The sequence below is a fragment of the Odontomachus brunneus genome, unplaced genomic scaffold, assembly GCF_010583005.1.
Source record: "Odontomachus brunneus isolate Ranch 3 - 2012 unplaced genomic scaffold, Obru_v1 Obru_scaffold_160, whole genome shotgun sequence".
Lineage (NCBI taxonomy): Eukaryota > Metazoa > Arthropoda > Insecta > Hymenoptera > Formicidae > Odontomachus > Odontomachus brunneus.
In genome coordinates, this window is record NW_022639610.1 from 113,449 (window position 1) to 135,844 (window position 22,396).

Below are 22,396 nucleotides of genomic sequence, written 5' to 3' on the forward strand. Positions count from 1 at the left end.
AACATCGTGTGTTACGTTGAAATTATATCATTACCAGTACGGATACTTTGGCAACAAAGCATAACTCGAAATTGTAATATTATTATGTGCGTGTGGATATCATATCTCTGTATTACTGAATATACTGTATCCTACTACTATTAACTGAACAGTTACAGATATACAATAATTCTATGGCTTTGTGTTCAATGCTACGTTTTGTTCGTGAAACATGGCCAAAGGCTCTTTTCGCCAATTCACACATGGCCATTCGTATCAAACACTAATAACAATAATACGTCAGTTACTCGCTTACTGTTACTACTATGTATGCGTGCCTGGTGACAATAACCGCATTAGTAATGCGACCCTCGTCGATAATAATCGCAAAATCACATACCTTGGCAATATTGCATTGCTCGATTTCGATTGTCTGGACTCACGCGGGATAATATGGAACAATAACGACGTTTCCGCTGTTTCCTCGTTTATCGTAAAGCCGCGCCGGAAACAGTAATTCTTCGAATGTCGCGAGATAAAATCTGCATGCGCTTGAGTTACAAGAGACGGCATGCCATTAGCGGCGGAAGATGGAGGACGCATTGATAACGTTGTCATGCTCCAATTTCGGATTTTCCATGGGAACAACGTCTGAGAATTTTGGGAAACCCTAATGATTGGGAAAAGTGAAATTAAGAAGGTCCACGGACATATCGAGATGTCGCGAGTTTAAGCGATTGATAATTGATAAATTGACGTTAATCACCTGCTATCCCCGAGATAACGTAACTTCGGCGAACTACATCTGCGTACATCGGGACAGAGTTAAGAAAGTGCCGGTGACAATGACAAATTAATGCGCACTACGAACCAGGCTACCTGACTGAGACGGATGTATACTTAATCTCGGAGTTAAAGCGAGCGCGTCGCAAATCGACGAGTAAGTCGATCGACGGGTCTCGCGAAGTTCGCGGCAAATACGCGTATAAATAGTATTATCGGCTACTAATTGGCGAAGTTTAAAGTCCGCTTCTTTAACTTGAGCCAGGGAGAAACCCTTCTTGCGTTGCACTCTTCGAGAACTTTTAGATTCCTCCTCCCCTTCTCCGGTCTTCGGAGAATTTCTTCTAAAACTCCAAGCAAGAATGTCAAGTATATAGGCGCGGTGTGTTTCGCGAGCACACCAGGAGTAAGAAACCGTTAAATTATATGCGCGACTCCGATGGCAGATAAGTCTACAGCGCGATGCTGTTAAACGACGTCAATCAAATGTGATCATTATTCGAAGCCGCGCGTGTCCGCAGCGGCCCGCGAATCCTGTCGATCCGACGCGTCCTATTTCTCTCTCTTCCCTCCATACTTTTTTTTTATTATTCGTTTCTATATCTTTTTCCACACTTCCGCCGCGAGTTTCAACAAACGTGTGATCTCCACTCACGACCATTGTCCGTCCGAACGGCTGTGCATTCGCCAGAAGGTGCTTCCGGTTTCGCGTATCATTGCATCGGCGCATATGCAATGAATTTTATGGAAGTCACGTGCGCCGCTTTTGTCGTGCAAAAAGGAATAATACCTCCACGGTGCTGACAGTTATGCGCGCAAAGCCACGGAAGAAAAATTTGTTCCGGGAATATGGAGAACAATAAAACAGAGCGCTACGCTGAAGCGCGTCGCAGTGCATTTTTTCACGATTTGTGAAACGACCGATTCGCGTTTGACCGTGCAACGCCGCGCGATGTAAAGACGAGTGTATAATAAATAGATTATAGAAAACATACACGCACATTAATTGCGGCGTCTACGCGCTTTTGTATGCGCAATGAGAATCACTGGTAACGTCGCGTTATCATTTTATCATTTAATTAATTAAATGGATTACGCGTATTACGAGTGATACGTTAAAATTGTTAAATTTAATCAATTTAATTACCAAAATGCAATTACGAGGTTATATATAACTGCGATTTATGTGCCTTGCTTCTTCGCGGAAATAACAAACAAGGAACTTGAGAATACGTCACGATATCATTCACGACATTGCGATTTCGAAAACACGAATCTACCGCTAAAACTTTTGCGACAACAACGCCGTGTGCGTTTTTTGGCTCCTTTGATATCAGTCTATCGAATTTGCGCAACGAGACGAAGGATAATGGTCTTTTTCGATCACTGCGTAAGGTTTCCATAGTCGTCTTCTGAATGGAATCGATTTTTCGCTTGTTCAAGAGAGGTTAAAAACTTCCGAGGAAACCTTCTTGCCACGAAAGCAGCGCAGGACAATAGGACAACTTACAAAGGCCACAATTGTATCGTTCGAAGTAATCAAATGATAATTTCACGATAACGGCATTGATTGTCGGACGAGAGCATTCAAATTGGAGGTGTTAAATTCAGTACGTCTTTCGCGTGTACCCACGTAACAGTATTGCGTCGCATGCGCGATTAAACCCGTAACTCGAGGCTATTAGATTGCCTTCACTGGAATCCGATATGAGAAACGGGAACCCGATATTACCGGCGGTGTTAATATTGTCAATGTGTCACCGGCACGAATTTGTCGATTCCGACGTGTCACGGAGTAATATCATAATTAAATGCCACAAAATGTAAGACGCAATCGCAGGTCGAGTCGCATTTCACGATCCTGTACCGCGATTGCGATTGTGTGCCACAAAGTCCTCTTTTCCCCGGTTATCGCGAATCGGTATGCGTGATTAATCGACATCTGACATAAACTATTAGTCTATATATAATAAACGACGCGAGGTGCGCGAGCTGAAACAATAAAAATACTGATTTACGCAGTTTTCGTGTTCTCTCTCTCTTTCTCTCTCCCCCCCCCCCTCTCTCTCTCTCTCTCTCTCTTTTCCCTCCTCCCTTTGGCGACTGATCGCGCGAAAACGCTTTGGCGAATTTTATGCGACAACGCGGGGGGCTCTCGGCGTCACGTGGACATTGCCGCGCCGTGAAACCGGATGCAACAGCTTGCCGCAGGCTGACCATCCGACTGCGCTTCCGGTTTAATTCGGTCCGTGAGCCGTGAATTAATATTTCATCATGGATGCGTTGCTACCCGCCGCGCTTTCTCGCCCCAGCGCGGCGAGAGTCGCTCTTTTTGCGGTTCCCCCTCCATCGGCTGTCGCGCCCCGGTCGTTTTATTCTACTTCGCTTTTGGCCATCTTCTTTCGTCGCGTTGTTGCAGGATGTTTTCGCGCGTAAGATCGACATGGCAGGGTTAACGACCCGTGGTCGGCGGAAAGTACTGCCATTCGGATCGCAGTCGTTGGGCACTTCCGACGGAGAAAAATTAACGGTTGCTCGCCCGCTTCAACGTACAATGCAATGCATTAATGGCTGCTGCTGCTGCACAGAGACGCGCACTCATCACCACTACTACCTACTCCTTATGTAGGCCTTGGAACGTCGTTTTTCCGACGATCGGTTACCGTGTCTATTCAGCCGTCTGGTCCTCTGGAAACAGAGTGCGCCATTAACTTCTCCACGTTGTTTCATTTGTTTCTCGCGGTTCCATCTTGGAGCACTGCTGCAATCGCGAATTGTTCTCACTACGTGTGTGGGTTAGGGTTGAACGTATAAATCATGATACTTTATGTCTACGTAAACTATGTATGAGATGTCATCTATGTAGACAAGGAGTAATTTATAGAGGTCATTTAAAGAGTCCATAACTCGCGCAAAAATTAATTAAAAAAAGTTTTTATTTAATCTTTAAATTCTTGAGTTTTTATATAGAGTATATTCTTGTACATATTATGTAATAAATACATCATACATTATATGCGTCGAAATGTTGAAGTCACAAGGTCTTATAATTGTGTGAGCAATACCTTAATATCACGAGAATTCCTAAAGAACGTTCAAGTCCAAAAAGAGCCAAACACGATTAGAAAGTTACCAGAAGGTTGGTAGTTACTTCTTTTCACATATCCTGATATAATATTATGCATAATTTACAATGTCTACATGAAGAATGATCGTATTTTCTATATTACATAGAAAATACGATCCGCGTAGACGTAATTTTTCCGCGTAGACACTGGTGTGGTTTGCTTGTTTTGAAAAATTCTCTTTACTAAAAGCCAGCAACATATCTTACTCGAACATGTTGGAAACACGCAGAAGCGAGCGCGTTTGAATATTCCGCGTGCGTCTTCCGATTTATCGTTAAGTTACAATTGCTCGACGGAAGTAATCGCATGGTCCGCGCGCCACAGTGGCGTCGCGGATCGTCGAGTTTACGCTTTCTCACGAAAAACAGGGCAATCTTAAGTTTGCCCACGTAAGCTCGCAGCTCGTACGTGCCGGGGTCGCGTCCGCGAAAACATCCGCGGCCAGGTCCACTCGTGACTCTCATCACCAAGGAGGTCGCGGGCACCACGGGGAACAGACACGCGAGAAAAGTCCCGGAAACCTAATGAGTGGAATTCGATGACCTACGTGACCTATATGTACACAGTACAATGCATTCGACGGCGCGATGGCACAATGCCGCAGCGATACGATCGCGACTCTGTAGCGATTCGAAATCAATACGACGTATATCGATGATGTGTCAGTGCGACGAGCAAACCCGTCTTGCCGTTCCAGTTGACTCCTGCGTCGAAGTCAAGTGCTCCGGGAAAAGGAGTCGCGGCCACGTTACAAAGGACGAGGGCTATCCTGTCGATCTCGCGGAATTGCTCGGATGGCGAAGTGCTGTTCAACAAGAGCGAATGTACAGCAACTGCATTATATCGCGCGGAGATGCAGTTTGTGGCATTTCGCGGGCGGATTCATATGCAATAACCTGAGGCGTACAATTTCCCTCTCTTCCTAAATTAATGGAAATTAATTTATCGCGCCAGCGAATATTTATTGCTCGTGAACGCCGATATGCATCTCGGCTCGATCGATCGCAAGCATTTCACATTCTGTGCAACAACTCCGCATCCGATCGTGAAAGTTTATTGGAGCTTCATTGTGAAATAACTCTGCATCATTGCGGCTTCTGAAAGTATTAGTCTATTATTAAGTAAACCAATTACTCTACTTTTACTTTTCTTCTTTTAAGTAACCTTTTACAAAAAATATTTTCTTGATAATAGCCTTAAAATATATTCATCACAAATTTTAGAAAAGCTCATCGTGTTATGTACTCAAAAGTAGAATCTATTCTCTTTACAAAAGTATTGTCAAACTTTGTCGAAGAAAATGCTGGTTCGACTCTATGTAAAATAATAAGCAATCCTAATTATGTTTTAATTTAATATTCTTCATTGAACTGCTGCACTTGCTAGAATCTAGAATATATCTTGAATAGATTTGACGTTTGTAATGAACGTTTGTGATAGATTTGTCGCTATATAACACAAATCACAAATTGTTAAGGGGATGAAATTAGGAGGAAAGAATGTTCAAGTTTCATAACCTACATTTTCCGCAGGATCTCTTAAAAAATAACTATGCAAAATTTGATTCAGTTCGGTCAAAGGGTTTAAGAATGTATAAAGAACATACAGAGACAGGCAGACATTCTATTTTATATGTAGATAATTGAGATGCGACAAGTTCTAATTGCAAAGATTATCTCTCCCTCTCTCTATCCTTCTGTTAGCAGAATGAGAACAGGGCCTTACGGCTGAAAGAACCCGCGTCCTTGGCGCTTTCCGCTGGCGGAAATTCCGGTGGCTACGTGGACCCAGACGGCACGGCTATTGTAATGTCGTCTGAGCTTCTGCCAGCGCCTACTCCGGATCCGAGGGTGACGTGGAATTACTTCGACGAGCAGGGGTGAGTTGAGAAGGCATCTTTCCCTCGCGATAATCGACTCTGAGAGTACAACTCAAACTTTGAGAGTACAACTCGACCAGACGTCTCCGTCGTGCACGTATCCTTAAACATTCGTGAAAAAGCATCGCCGACGGCGGATGCGATATTAATTCCTCTGACTTCCGACTTCAGTCCCGAAGTTGGCACATTGGTATTAATTGTTTCGCGCACGTTCGGCGCAAGAACCTATTATCTTCAGGCAGTCGCAGCGGAACATTAACTTTCCGCCGACTACTAAACTGCATCGCTATCGCACAGTTCCTCGCGCCGCCGGGACATTTCCGCGCATTATTGCTCGCTACATTACGTTGGAATGTTTCGTTCTATGCGCCATTCGTCGGCACTATTACGCGCAATTATAGCGGCCCTGAGCGCACCGTTACAATTGTCACGATAGGATGTTGCGCGCATTTTACGGCTAGTCCATTTCGACACGCGTGTCGAATGTGAACGCCGCGATCTGACGGCGGGATTTCAAGCGCACGTGGAAATAACGATAAATTTAGCAGCAATCATTTTCTTTGCGCAACAGGTACGTGTCGAGAGGCGGCCTGCGAGCGGGCGAAGACCCGTACGCGAGGAATAAATTCAATCAGGAAGCCTCCGATGGTCTCCCAAGCAATCGTGACATCCCTGACACTCGCAGCGCCATGTAAGTAATAATCACCAATGGATCTATGATTATATAGCCGTAGTATATCATCTCGTAAGAATATTCTAAAAGGACCATGCATCATACATATTTGCATGCACGATTTATTTTAATTATTGTCTTCACTCAAAGTTTATTAGAGTATTAAATATAATATTTCGTATATATATATATGTAAAGATTATATCGCCTAAAATGAGTTTAATCCTCTGATAGGCGCAAAGTGTCTGACAGATACAATTTCATATTTCAAATTTCCAATATTTTTGCGGTATACCGCAGTGAGACCGAACCTCTCCATATATCTTCTTATCTCAATCCCTTTCACAATTTTCCGCAATCATTTCACAATTATTTGTTAACAGTTAAAAAAAAATTTGTTAATACAGTTTTAAAAAAAACCTATTAATTTCTTGCATAGAAAATTTCTTAAAATCTCTCATTGCGACCTCCTAAAATAATTATGGGTTCGAGATAGAAGTGTAATGTTTTAATTTCACATTTTTTGATATTTTACTTTATTAAATACAATAATTGGTATAAAAATGGGATTTTTTTCCTATTTGATACTATAAAAGTACATCGATATTATCAACTGAACAAAATGCGAATTCGCTTAATATTCTTGTTTCGATTCTAGACAGAAAACCCATGTTTGAAACAAGAATGGAATTCCCAATTAGTATCGTAATGGGATAATCAAATTTAGGAATTCTAATAAGAATTCTAATAAGAATCTATGCTGCATCTGGGAAAATCTTGGAAAATTTCAATGCGGGTTATTTCATTAGTTGGTCTAACACTCAAAGAACATATTCATCTTATATTTACGAGAAAAATCGACTTGTATCTCTGAAATACGTTACGACCATTTTCAAATAAATACGTCTATCGGGGGATTAATGGAACGACAATTTGTCATTGCTTACTCTCACAATCGTCTCACGTTCGTTCGCCTCGCGTCGTCTATTGACGGAAATGTCTGCGTCTCGCGAAGCGACACATCGACGACGGTTGTTGAGAGAGTTGCAAAATTTCGTCGTGTTTCATTCCTATCCTCACGCTCGCGGAAGGTGACGAGCAAGTTTCTCGAAGCGTCTCTAAATAATGTATTGGCCCGTACAATCGATGAATACAACTCGCCGTCAGACAACAGTGCCTAGCGAGACAAGTGCTCGGGATTGAGTGGGAAAAAGACGAGATGAAATAAGGGGACGCAGAAATTGGCCTGTCGGTCGATCAAGCCGTTTATACACTACTATTGGCAGCTACGTGATTCTCTCGGCGGATATTATTCCTCGCAAACGATCGGCAAGATCGCGGCATACCGTTGGGAACTCATGCGGCATCATGACAAGCTGCGATACGTGCAGGCCGCCAGACAGCAGCTGCACCGTCGCGGAAGAACGGCGCAAATATTGAGCAGTAATATATTCCCCTTTCCTTATAAGAAGAATAATGTAGTCGTTCACGAAAAGAAACTTTCATTCGCATTCGGGTTGAATATTAATGGCGGGAAGAAAATTACAGGGGAGATTTCTCATACCGGACGTTGCGTTCGAAAGCAGACTCTGTTTTACGATTCCACGACACATTTCTGAAGAAACAATATCAAAGGAAATATATAGTTTATCTGTTTTCTTGTTAACGTGCATATGATCAAAGTAAGACGAGGACAATTCATTTCCGTATACCGCCGCGCGAGTATCTCCGGTAATTTTCTGAGGAAAAAAATCCAACTTCGACCCGTCCCAGCTGCCAGTTGCTGTAACTTCGTCAAAGGAAAGATAATGAAGCGCAGTAGATACGCTGAGCGATACGTTGAGCATTCGAAAGGTTTGATAAAATCTTACTTTCTAAATGGGTCGATTTATCTTGTTCCCCTTCCGTTATCTCTTCCATGGGAACGAACTTCTTAACATTGTGATTTTCACGGGATACAAATACGCGCGCACGGATATGTACAAACACGAAACGCTCTCGGAGATCTTCCGCGCGAGCTCGAGCGCGAAACTGTAATTGGCAGTTCTGTACTCCGATACAGCAGTTCCTTTCTTCACACCGTCGTGATCGTGTGAGCTCTATACACCTAATGAAATCTCTTTGACCTTACCTAGGCTGCAATCTATTCTCGTTCGTCTCGTCTCAGACAACGTCTTTTTATATCATGAAAGATTCAGAAGTGACATAAAGTTGCAATGCATTCAGACTATCGAAGAGTTCGAGTGCCGCCCGAGAAAGACGACAAAGCTACGGTCATTAATTCTTATCGATGCAAATATTGATCATTGACGCGCTTGTTAAGTGGTTAACCGTTTTCGATGCATCCTATTCGTGAAAAAACCGTTTGAATCTTCTTCGTGTTTTCCCGAATCCAAATTTTACTTCTATATTAATTCTGAAAATTCCCTTCTTGGCATATAAGAAGTAGCAAATACATATATATTAATTTTGCAAATTTCGTCGAACATGAAGAATCAATGGAAAATATAATTGATGTATTACGCTATATACACAGGTTACTGTTTTGCAGCAAATGGTTATTTACCGCTGTTTCTCGTGTGACTTTCGGATAAAGATTAATCAGTCACATTCGCACATGTAGATAGTTATTACCGCAGTATCATTTGTCATGCCCCAGAGTGTACATTAATTTTCGTGCAGAGTCACATATGGTTTATCGAAGCACCATTAATTAAATTACTACTTTTACTTCAATTAACATCATATGATGAATATATTGTGAATTTTTATGTCATAACAGAGAGAGTGCCCTAAATACGGAATAAATATTGATACTGACATATAATTAGTTGATGTGGCACTCACAGTACATGTCGTAATTTTTAGTAAACATCTCGTTTAATCAATGTGAAATAAGTTCAATTAAATTATGTCCCGTTTGAAACTGATATCATGTACACATACACGTTACTGACTTTATGACTGACTTCAAAAATTGCAGACGCAGGAAATCTACTTTATCCCAAGCCTCTCTTGGTATTCCGCTTTGGCGAATATCCTCCTCGGGTGTTATTCTAAAAAACTTGCTGAAAACTGTCTTTGCGAATAGATAGAGAAATATCGCGAATTCGTATCATCCTACGAGGTGAATCCCGCTTTAAGGAAAATCGTCGCAAGAACGTGCCTCGCAGCATTCGCCGGCGCGGTGAATTTTTGCCTCCGCTCGTAGACAGACGCAACGCGAAAACACAGGAAGTCAAAGCCGGGACGAAGTTGGCCGTTTTAGGTGAAAAAGAGACTGTCCTTTTTGCTGAAACAAAGGTCGTAGAAGGGTTCCGGACTCGATCCCGACGGTTAACCCACTGGAAAGAGCAGCGAGACGGGGGAACATTGGAGAAGCAATAGGATTGAGTTTGCGAAGTTTAGGGGTCTCGCGCTTAATGGTATTGCCTGCTCCCGCTGCCCTATGCGTCCAATATACCGCTAATAAAAACGTAGGCTGACTTAATGTGCTTTCTCTCTCTTCCTCCTCCTCCTCTCTCTCTCTCTTTCTCCCCTTCTCTTTCTTTCTCTTATCGTAATATAACGAAGAAGTGCGCTCGAAATAGTTACACGTTCTTAAAATTTCGATCTTTGCACGTTCGGCAAACAATGTTCCTGATGTGTCCTGATGTATTCGGATATTGTTCTTGATGTTGCTTTTGATGTGGCACAATGTTAATAAGCGATTGTATGATATTAATTTGACCGGGGATAATGCGATTACTTCGACTGGTTTCGTCGTTTCCCAACTGTCTCTGTTCAAACAAAATTTCGTAATGACACACCACCGCTCAATAGCGACTGCTATCCGGAATCACACATTTAGGATAATTACTTCGTTATCGCAAACTAATTATTACATGAATTGATATATCCCGGTTGGAGAGACCCAAGCGCAATCCAATCCCGTAATCAAATCAATTCATTATCGATATAGCCAACATCGGATACACAGGCATACACTTTCCAACGTGTAATATCACACGTGTGTACTGGTATAGATTTCTAATTCTTTTTCATTTACTTTAATGAACATGTGCCTCCGTATTGTCGTTAAACAACACGCGAATAATCGTTCAAATAGTCATGGTAACGATTCTTCGGCGAACTTAAAGAAACGTATGATACCGTCTCGAGACAAGTGCGTCAGAGGGGTGGCAACTCGTGCGTCGAAGGGTTAAACACGAAATTGCACGGTAGACGCTTTTGTAGCATGTCTCGATATCAAACGATCGATACCGACGTTCATATCGGCAGGTCGCGCTTGTATTGGTGAATTTAGAATGCAGTTTCTGTTCTCCGACCTTTCTCCGACCGTCTCGCGTCTCTGGAACGGTCTTGCGCCCCCGCATTCCAGGGTGATCTAATTTCCTGCGTTTCTCACTTCCGCAGCCGCGACGCGCGACTACGTCGTATTTCTTGCGAACAAACACGATCAACGGCAGTATCGAAGCACCGGCGATGCCTGTCGGACGCGGTGGCCCCGAATGAATGTGACTTACTATCGATATTCGCTCGCGCCCTCCCACCTCGCCATCACCAGGCGATATTGCGCAAGGCGCCATTAATTTCGCATCAAAGCGGAGATCGGTATCAGTTTACGTCCATTTGATTAATTTCGAATAACGCGCTCCGGGCAGACTCGGATCCGGATAGCGGATCTATCCGTGACGTAAAGCTCCGTTTTCTCCAGGATGTGCACGGGACGTGTGCGCGCGCGCGAATAATCGCCTCGACTTCTTGCGGAACAGCGCGGAGATTCTGTTAGTTGCGGACTCATGAATCAGCGAGAAGTTCGAGCCTAGTCAGCACAAATGATGGGATTATGCAAAGGAATATCCGTCGCACGCGAGTTCTGTCAATATTAGCCGTCTGAAATGAGAAGTGGATGAATCGTCTTCTGCGCGGCTGCCGAGTGTAATAAACACGCATTACTTGTACAAAATATCCTTGTACATAAAATGTCGCACGGATGACACGTGGGCGAACTATGTGGGCGCGATTTTAAAAACGCGATTCGCCAACGAAAGGTGGCCATTCGTTTCCTTCCCTCCCGTCTCCCTACGTTTTCCTACAAATTCGTCGTTCGTAATATTCTCCAGGCGCCAATTGGAGAATTCGACAGCTGATATTCGAAATAGTATGTAAATGTTACACGATCTCCGTTAGGCGAGACTGCAACGCCGGCGAACAGTCCGTATCGATTACTGGCGGACCAGCAGCGCGCCACCGAACCTTACCCCGTTCTCCGCGCGAAAAGCCGTTTATTAAAATCATCAGGAATATGCTCAATTGCAGAAGATCGTCGAAAACCCGTTTTGCCACATTGTTACGGAACTGAGGGAACGCCTGGCTATTCGGTCAGCAGCAGTTCAAACATTAGACTATCGAGCGCGAGTGACTTACGGAGTCACCGCAATGTTCCGCAAACATGGCATTCGTTGTCGACCGCTCCCTCTTGTAATTTCCATTATATGTACTGATAATAAAAGACCTGCGGTATTTATACACGCCGCTCTGGAAACTCGATGCGCCGTTCGTTGCATTAAACATATCGATGCGCTCCGATTCTCGAAATAAGATCTTGCGAGGTGGTTTACCCGTGACGTAAATCCGCCATTGCGCGGCGGAACTTTGAGGGATTTCGCAGGAGAAAATCTTGTAGAAGTCGCCAACGTGATTTACACATAACGAAAGTAGTTGTGCGCAACGAGCGAGGCGAGCGAGGCGACGTGACCCGTATAAATCAGAATCGGTGCTGGCCTCGCATGTACGCAAAATAACTAAGGGGCGGGACGGTATCGTGCACGATAGCAATTACGGGCGTTACGTGATTCTTCAAGAAGCGTAGCGATATTTTATAGAAGTCTAGGATTTTTATTTGGATATGCGCGCGCGGACTCTCTCTCTCTCTCTTTCTCTATGCGCCGTCGTATGAAGAGTTATGGTCACGCCGAAAATACCTGCCTCTATATAACGAAATGTCGGGAGAAAAATTATAGAAGAGAAATAAGCGTTACGAGGTTGCGGATGTGCTTTGGAGCGCGGTAGAACTATCTATCTGCCTGCGTCCGCGCGCTGGCTGACGTAACAAGATCCCGCTACTTGCGCGGTCTGACCATACTGGCTGCTACTACTACTTGACTTGATGAACACACGATGCACTTGACGTGTAAGAGAAACGACCTACCGACAGTTTTAGCAATTATTGTCGAAATAAATTCACTCTGTGAGACGAAATTTTCGCGCCTGTATATGCATTCTGTGAAAGAATATCTTTTTCCTGTTTATTTATTGTTGTTTCTATTCATTTATTTTATCAAAAAGAAGTAGTATAATCGAAATATAATTAAATTGCTACGTGTATTTTCTGTAATATAATTAAAGTGCTATGTGTATTTTCTGTTTAACGTAAATTTAATCTAATTTTTATTTCATTAAAAAGATATGAAAAATTTCCATTAAATTTTCAGTGTTATTTGTTTTACGCGTTGCTCATTTATATTATTTCATGCAAATAGTGTAATCTGACTAAAATGTAATTAAATCATAATAAAAATCTGCATTAAAAGTGACGATATATGATACCGAATAACATGTTATTAAGTTTTAATTAAAATCCTGTTTCTGACAATATGAATGTGTGGTTTAATTGAATATTCTCTGAAAACACTCGTACTCTTCTTTGTTTGGCCTCACATGTTCGATAAATTATAAATTTTGCAACGTACAATGCGGCATAGATCGTTCGCGATGTAGCTTCGCAGAATTTAGCAAGGACGCGCTTTATCGTCCTTTCGCCCTAGGATGTAATAATTCGGTCAGCTCCAAAATGCCACGATACAGTCATGAATTATAACGAAGGTAGCTTTGTACCCTATTATGAGATCTTCTAGGGCCAGAGATATGCGTGTCGTTTGACGTATGGGAGCCGGTCGACCTTTGGTTCACCGGCCCTCATTTTGCACACCGACTGTTTTATGTCTTCTACATTATCGATCCGGCCCCGTCCTTCCCTGTGGCAGACATAGAAATATTTAATTCCTCCGTTTGCGAGGACGCTCACGGGTGAATGTATTGCGAGAGAAACACTTGCATAATGTAACAGTTTTGGCGCTCCTTTTTCAAGAGACGCCTTTTATTGACACGCCGAAACGGAGAATGATCACCTGCTCGCTCACATCTCATAGCGTTACCACTCGCATGGAAATATATACAGATAAGAAGTAATTTTCTGATAAAGCGTTGCATTTTGCGTGATGTATATCATTAAAGAGTGCTTAAAAGTTTGCGGATTCGAGAATTCTCTACGTCTACGGCATTACGAAGCCTTTAAATATGCTAGTATACGTAGACAGAGTATATTCGACGTTATTCCGTAAAACCAACAGTCTGAGATCCTAAGAAAGCTTTACTCAAAAGAGACAAGGCGGAATCGAGTTACTATACTGCTGATATTGTCGATGACACAACAAAGGATGTCATCTTGCCCAGTACTCTCGAATAGCAGGATAGTTCGTCGTGGCATACGAAAAGGACTTTTCAGTGAATTCGATCTTCCTAGCGTACTCAATAAACTTGTTTTTCTATGAGCCTCGCACACGATTCAAGTCGGACTTAATTTTATGTAGGCGAAATTTCATTAATATTATTAAAAGTTTGTCGAAAATCGATTGTGAACTCTTTCGACAACGATAAAAAAAGACGAACGAAGCAACAGATTCGCAATAATTTGTTCCAAAGAGCTCAAATGGTTGATCATTCTCCTCTTTTCTTTTCCGAGAGAAATTACAACGATGACAAAAGCCAGATCCATTTGTCGATGCGATCGGTAGTCGTACGTTTAATATCCTCGCAACACTCTTGCACTCTTCGCTGTAACTGAACAAATTGCGAGCGGCGCGCGCCGTTCTCCCGAAACGAGTTTGCCGGAGTCTTCAGACGCCGTAAGAATTCCGCGCGGAGGAAGCCGAATCGCGTCAGCGCCCGGCTATGGAGATTCTCAAAGCCGCGACAAAAGATGCCATCTTGTCCGATGCACTTGGCTGACACAATGAAGTTTCGTTCCTATCTAGCCGTGCGAACCGTTGCCGCTTGCGTCAGCACTTACATAAGCGCATCGCCTAGCAAATGCACGACGACATGGCGCAAAGCGGCAATGCAGCGCTGTTCGTCCTGAAACGAGCGAGCGTTTGTCGTGAACGAGAGTGTGCGAAAACACACCGCGACCAGAGATGGAGGTGGAGATGTGTGAAACGTGAATCCCGAGGGTTCCTGTCCCTCCCCCCCTCTCTCTCTCTCTCTCTTTCTCTTTCTCTTTCTCTTTCTCTTTCTCTTTCTCCTCACGATAAGGCGGTATCGCGAGCAAACCGATTTCTCACTCGAAAAACTCCGTCGCCATTCCGAGTTCGCGGGAAAGTGCTCGTTTCGCGATATCGGCGCCGATAGAAACAATTTTCGATGGCGATCCGACCTCTCGAGCGACGCTCGAATGCTCCGAGATTCGAAGCAGCGTCGCGATTGTAGTCGTTTCATAAACTTCGATGTTATTTCCCAGCGCGTTTTTCGCGCGCTTAAAGCCATCGCGTTGATCCCTATCGCGCGCACGCGAAGTTAGTAAAAATTGGATAAAGCTTCGCGTCGTTCCTGTTGCGAGTTGCCATTATTTATGATCTATCGTGGAGGAAGAAACTTGGATGGAATCGGGATTCTATCTACAAAGATACAGACAGACGAACTGGAAGTATAAAACGTTACCGATGGACAGTGTGCACCTCGAGTTTACTTACTACCATTTCCAAGTACGAAGGATCTCAGAGACACGTCAAAATGCAAAATTCACGTAGCGCGATACGTTATACGTATTTGTTAACGTGAATCATAAGGATTTTAATAAAACGTGTTCCCGTGCGAGGACACTTACGCGAGTATCGGACGTGTGTGAGTCACTGTGCCGAGTCTGGCGAGTCTACGTCGAGAAGTGCATTGTAGCGAATATCGCCTTATGGCGCCATTTTCAGATAAGGCCAAGTCCAGGATAAACGGATTTTTCAGCTGAAAAATTCTATAACCACTTTGGTGTACGGTGACGGTATTGGCGTGGCACGGAAGCTCTCCAGCGCTGATTCGCCTCCACAATATGGAGTCAACGCACGACTTCCGCAACGACTGCTACAACTGTCCGATACAGTGACTGTCACGCTCAGGACGGTAAATTCGATAGAGTTTTTTATCGGACGATGTCGCGGCGTGTGGTGTCCCTTTATCCCGATGCCATTTACTAATTTCATACACTTGGCAGAATATGCCAAAACATTGCCGAGCATCATTTCGCATCGCTGCTGTTGGACAGCATAATATAGAGCAAGTCTGGCCAAGTATTGAAGTTATGTGTTCTTTTATAAAACCACTTGCAGTTTAGAAATGAGAAATAAATCTACGCAAGATCATAATTTTAGATAAGGGCGATGATTAAACTCATTAATTTATTATGTGTGCTTGATATGAGATGTATTGGATTGTGTAACAAGTAAGTTTTTGAATTTCTATAATGAAACAATTGCATTTTTATGCGTTATAATTTTATGAAACAATATATGCGGAAGCTCGCGAAAAATCATAAACCAAAACGATGCTTAAGAGAGAATTGCCAAAATTGTACCAATCATATCTGATTTTTTTAATGTTTATAATACATATGAAATAAAATATAATTCGAAATTTTTTGTTTATATTTCTATATTGTTACATAAAGTTATAACAACATACAAATAAAATCGTTTAATTCTACCTGAATAAACCGAAATTATCTGTTACACAATCCAACTTATATGTGACTATAACTGCTGAGGGGGAGGGAGAATATTTTGCTAAATCTCCTATTAATATTACACAATTCTGTAATATAGTTATTATATAAAATTCCATTAATAATGTATAAGATCCGTGACACACAAGGCAAAGCGCGTTTAAGGAACTACGCGAGAAGATCTCGCGAAAGGATCCTTGCTTCGCGAGCTGAGAACGCGCCTTGAGAAAGGAGCTTTTAATAAAAATAATCAACGACTAAGCTTTCCCAAGGACTCGAATGTAATGATGTTAGACGGAGACATCGTAAACTTTATTACCGGTAAAGACAGATCCCTCGCTATACTCGAGCAGCAACTCTTCGCGGCTTCTTGTGCTTGCGGTTCTTTTTTAATCGTTGCACCTGCTGACGCCGAGTTACGTCCTTTCGATACGCCGAGGGAGCTCCTTTTCAAGGGAGTATTCTCTGGCATAGTCATTTACTTAGAAATGAGCATGCTCGCGGCTTAATTCGATCGCGGCAATAAACAGCCAACTCGTTCGTTCCATCTGAGTGAGTCTTTTTACGAGTCGCTTCGGACGCTGAAAATCATTTGCATTCGAGAATAAGGTCGATCCTTCGATACCGTCGTCTGATTATGCAGGTGACTTCTGCTGCAGCAAATTATACCGTTTTCATTGAACGCGCCGGTGGAAATGATTTAAAATCTCTCGCGCGAAATCGTTCTCGTGATTTCATCATGCGATGAAATCGAGTGATATCGAGGATCAGCCGCAGTCGCGGTTGCATTGAAAATGCGTCGGAAGATATTAAAAATACTTTTGTGGAAACAATTGGGTAACCCAGATTCATTATTGAACTTTTTCGCATTTTTTGCATCCGCGCGAAAAGCACGGTAGCGTTTCACGTGATCGGTCATTATTCGCTGCTCTGCCGCGATAACGCCGCTATGATATCGAATAGTATTTTTCGAATATCGAATATCTTTCTAGATTTTCATTTTGTTATTGGTTTTTCATATCACGACCACTGAAAGAGAGGAACAGACAAAGAGGCAGAAAGAGGAAGAGAAAAAATCCTGACGCGATAGATATGTTTTTGCTCTGATCGTTCATAGTGACGATTCTGTTTTTGTATTAATTACTTTGTCGGTCGGATACGCCGGCTTCGCGAACCAATTATACCGTTTTGTCGCGCGGCAACTCGAAACTGGGTTAGAGCCATATGCGCCGACACTGTCGTGTGTTGAAACCAGCTTAAAATTGTACATTTTAAATAGTCCACAGGGCGACGAATTTTTATTCATCTCATTTTCATTTTAAATTTAATCACTTTATAAAACACAAGCGTATCTATGCAAGGCAATTAATGGGTTTGAGGGTAAGTGACAAAATTAATTTGGCTTCCAGCCAACCCAGAAGAAAATCGTTTTTCCTTTGTTGACGCTTTACGCAGAAACAAATTGCTACAATGCAACCGTTTCTCAGTTCAAAGATGTTGTGTCTAACTACTCTTTCTAAAATACCTTCACGCTATGCCTCAGTTTCCAACCAAGTGTTCTTCAATGTGGTCACAGTGGTTAGGCAATGCGAATTGGTCTGCGCATCGTTGCAAATATCCCGAGAGTACCTATATTCTTTGTACTCGGCAATTCTTTGTGTAAGCGCTAGTATTCTTTTCTAGGATAACCTTACGACAGGTCATACGGGAACGTAGAAGCTTTCTTATATTGGAACGAAAATCGTGCCACTTGGGACTCCTGCCTGATTCTATCTTGCAACTTCGCCGAGCTACGAGCAGGCCCGCAGACTCAGAAGGGCAAAAGGGCATTGTCCCTTTCTCCCTCGTCCTACGTTTACACTTTACCACCCCTTCGGAGGTTGAGAATGTAACATGCCGTAAAATTCGCACTATGTATTGTTGCCCGCTCTCTCTCTCTCTCTCTCTGATATTTTCACTACTTCTCTTATATTATATGTTGACGTTGTCTGTCCGACTATACCGCGAGTGTACCATATCATTGTTAACTTCGTATGAATAATATCGGTCAATACAATTCTAGAGATCCAGCTTGCTTCGTATATTTTTCTACAAAATGTTTGACATTATAACACGCTTCTCAATTAGCGTATTTTTAACAATATATGCCTTCTCTTTTCAAAAATAATTGATCGAAAATATCGACATGAAGTAATTTTTTTGGTGTACGGCAAATAAAGAAATGTATTGAACAGAAATTTATTTATGCGAGAAGAAATAGAAGGGATACACATACGTTTAGCCGATCGTTACTTTGCTTAACTCGTTATACTTCTGTTTATTAAACTGATGATTTCTTCGGTAAATTAATGCTACATATCTTACGAAATGTAAATAGCTTTCCTACCTGGGATTTTTCTCTGTAGTGCATTTTATCTTCGAAGTGAATTCAAGTGCAGCTCCTTTGAAGAGGAGATGTCAGAAAGAATGAAAGAAATATTTCTTCTTTAGGTACGAACATGAGAAAATGTAACCATCTTTTCCAGACTCCGGAATACCTTCAAAATCTCATCTCATAATGTCTACGATTCCATGTGTAGCGTGATATTTTGTATGAATAATGCGCGGCGATATCCTAACATTCCTCTTTACGTCATATATCTTGGCGTTACCCATAATATGGAAATTTCATCTTCTCTGAGATGTGTAAATCTTATATATGCATATATAAATATATAAATATATAAGTATATATGTATGTGGCTTTAAAGTATATCTTTTTTACTCCGATATTTTATTCTAACATCGAACGCGATATATAAATAAATAAAGGAATATATATATATATATAGCATAACATTCGCTTTAATATTTAATTAATACTTATTCGTAACATATGATATAATGGCCGTAAGTAAAAATTCAGTAATTTTTTATTCAAATTAATATAAATGCCGTACTGATGATAGTGTGATTTATGTCATCATTGCTTGACATAGATAGAGAGAAAAAGAATAATAACTTGAAAAGAATAATAACGACATAATTAATATATAATTTATATATATATATATATATATATATATATATATATATATATATTATCACGGTTAAATATTATGAAAATGTGATATCATTACGCGCAGACCGCAAAAAAATTTTTATAAAGCCTCTTTTTTTTTAGAGATATATTTATTTTCTCTCTCTCATACTACATTTTTATACACATTTAATTATACAATTATATATATATATATATATATATATATATAATTTAATTATATTAAATTAAACATTTAATAACATTTAATTATAGTTAGTTAATTAGTGGTAATCGTCGTAGAAATCACGTAACAAGTCTGAATATTCTCTCAAGATATAGGATCTCTTTATGGCTATAACGGCCGCTGCAAATATTAAATTGTCAAACGCAAATAAGTCGCGTTCCTGTCTCGCCGTGACGGAAAGATTCCCGACATCCAGCCTATGCCACCACCTGCCATTGGGGTAAACCGGAAAACTTCCGACATAGCACAAGGGAACCAGTCGTTACGAGGGACTCGTTGTTAACGTTGGAAACTGCGGGTAATTAGGAAGCCGCTCGTAAATAGTACGCTCCCGACCAACGCGGCGTGCTCGGCCAGAACTTACGAGTTGCAATGAGGGAGGGCACACCGTCGGGTAAAGAAAGGAGGAAGAAAAGGAATTAGTACCCCGCTTAACTCTAGAAATCTGTTATATTGACCTCGCGTTTCTCTCTCGTCGACGCGGCGCGGAAGTGGTCAGATCCTGCGCCGGAGGATTCCGTCGACGTTGCACTTGCCTCGACTTGAGAACAAACTGAGACTGAATCGAGATAAAAGGTGAATTTTTGGTATCCATTATTTGCTAACAGTGTTGCCGTTTTTGCTTTGGCGAATTTATACGCCGAACTGTCTCACGCGATTTATTTTGCCGCGGATCTTTTTTCCTGGATCCTTTCTTCGATCTGTTTGTGTCGAGTATTTTTTACTGCTCATTATTTGCTTGAATTCTGTAGTTTATATAATGATGAGAGCGACTACTCCTTCATCGACGAGTTACAGATTCGTCGCTGGGAGCTCGCGGCTGGTTTCTCGACAGGCACAACGACATCGTGCACTCTCATCAAAGGAGATCCAACTAGACGCTTGTAACGCCGCGCATCTTGCCTCATTCCGGCATTACAGCTCACGCTTACTTAGTCTACACGCGAAAATAAATGTGCGCGCACGCTAGGTACGCGCGGGTACGTTGGTTTGCACCTGGAAAACTAATCCCCGGTTACTGCCGCGGGATAATTGTGTTTGCCTTCCATTTAAGTTGTTTGCACATCTGTTTGCATCCTAACGCGAGCCTCTCTTTTAGACTAACTCGTCTTCGGATTCAGGAGCTTGCCATCAGGTCGCCATTCTCCGTCCTTCCTTCCTTGATTCCTTCCTTCCTTCACTATTCCTCGTCTTTTCTCAATATCGCATCTCCTCGTACGAAGAATCGAGTGCTCTTAATAGCTTAGTGAAATTACATATCTATTTCTTATATGATACGTTGCGATTGATCGTTTCCTTTCCTTCTACGAATATTTTAAACCATAAATGTAAAAATTATTTAATATCTATGAAATTATAATGATCTTTTGGGGAAAATGGCATATTATTTATGATTATTTACAGAAAAAAAATAAAAAAAACATAACAAAAAAAGACACAAATCACTTATTCCAGATCTCTCAGGAATTTGTTATATGTACTGCGCTATCTACAACAGAAAACATATGCCAGCTCCTATAAAAAATACTAGAAATCTTATTCACGGCGATTACATCATATATAGTCAAATATTAATTAAAGGTGTTAAAAAAGAGACCTGATAAGTCTCTCATATCGTCTTTAAATTATTACAACCAAATTTTACCGCAGTAACAACCGTCGCAAATTGGTATGAATACTAGTACCGCATCACACTCGCGTGAAAAATTAATCACACAAGTGCCGCATTATTCTCTCGAAATTCCTCCGCGTCGCACAGAGGATTTCAATATTGATGTCCCCGCCGTGGTAAACGAACGTGTACGGTGCGGAAACTACATCGGGACGAGACTTTGATAGAACGAGAATCGAATAAGACTGGGGGACGGGGGATAGAGAGAAAATTAAATGAGATCGAAGTAAAAAACGCGATGGATTCGCCGCTGTCGTAAATTCCGTAGAAATCAGTAGCGAAAATTCTATCTTGTGTCTGGAGAATTTACAAAGGTGAATCAGGATGGAGTGTGCAAGGATATACATTTATCGTAAAGTATCCCTCGACTCTATTACACCGCTTCGAGGCAGCGCGTATTGGTTGACACAAGAAATGTTCAGTGTTAGACGGTACAAAACGAAACGGGTGCGTCTGCACACAACGGTGTGCATAATGTCGCATACGTAAATATAAAAGAGTAGCATATGAAAGTACGTTGTAGTGAGACATGGTAAATTATTCCGCATGCAAGGATATCGCGTGAATTTTATTATGCGTGAACGAAACCCACGCGCGTATGTATATGTATGCAAACATGTGATGTACACAGCGACGTGTGTACCGAGTTTGTAATATGCGTAGCAATTATTCCAGGTGTATAGGCATGAATCTTAACGAGCGCGTGCGGCAATTAATGGCGCGCCATCCCACAATCATCATGATCGATCGTTGCCTCGGCTCGGTAGCGCGCGATCGATACGTTCCCGCGAGGATGCGTTCCCACAGATGCGCTCGAAGCGGCCGATCGAGTTCTCTCTCTTTCCCTCTCTCTATCTATCTATATATCTATCTATCTTTCAGGGAAAGTGCGCGATCGAACTTTTTAAGGCGCCCAGGTGAAAGAAGCTCACTTGCGAGCGCTCACGCGCGCTCACAGCATGCTCACAGTCGTGTTTCTCTCTGCCGTTAGCCACCGTCTACAGCACACGGAGGAATGTCTCCGATCCGGTATCCCGCGTGGGGCCATTAAAGCCGACGGCGGAGTTTCACGATTTGATCTACGAGAGGTAATCTAAAATAGTATGGGACGCGGCGAAGACAGGCTCGTCCATCTTACTGATGCAAATAACGTGATCTTTCTTCATCGATTCGAACGGCCGCCG

The 22,396-nt window shown here is 42.1% G+C and overlaps 1 protein-coding gene across 1 annotated transcript in view; it reads left to right on the forward strand.

The window, feature by feature from the left end:
- LOC116850909 (polypeptide N-acetylgalactosaminyltransferase 2) overlaps positions 1 to 22,396 on the forward strand; it is a 90,052-nt gene that overhangs the window by 34,760 nt on the left and 32,896 nt on the right. Inside the window, exons 2-3 of the mRNA XM_032829740.1 lie at positions 5,597 to 5,769; positions 6,341 to 6,460. Of these exons, the coding sequence (XP_032685631.1) occupies positions 5,699 to 5,769; positions 6,341 to 6,460 (191 nt within the window). The 5' untranslated portion in view covers positions 5,597 to 5,698. The remainder of the gene's footprint in view (positions 1 to 5,596; positions 5,770 to 6,340; positions 6,461 to 22,396) is intronic.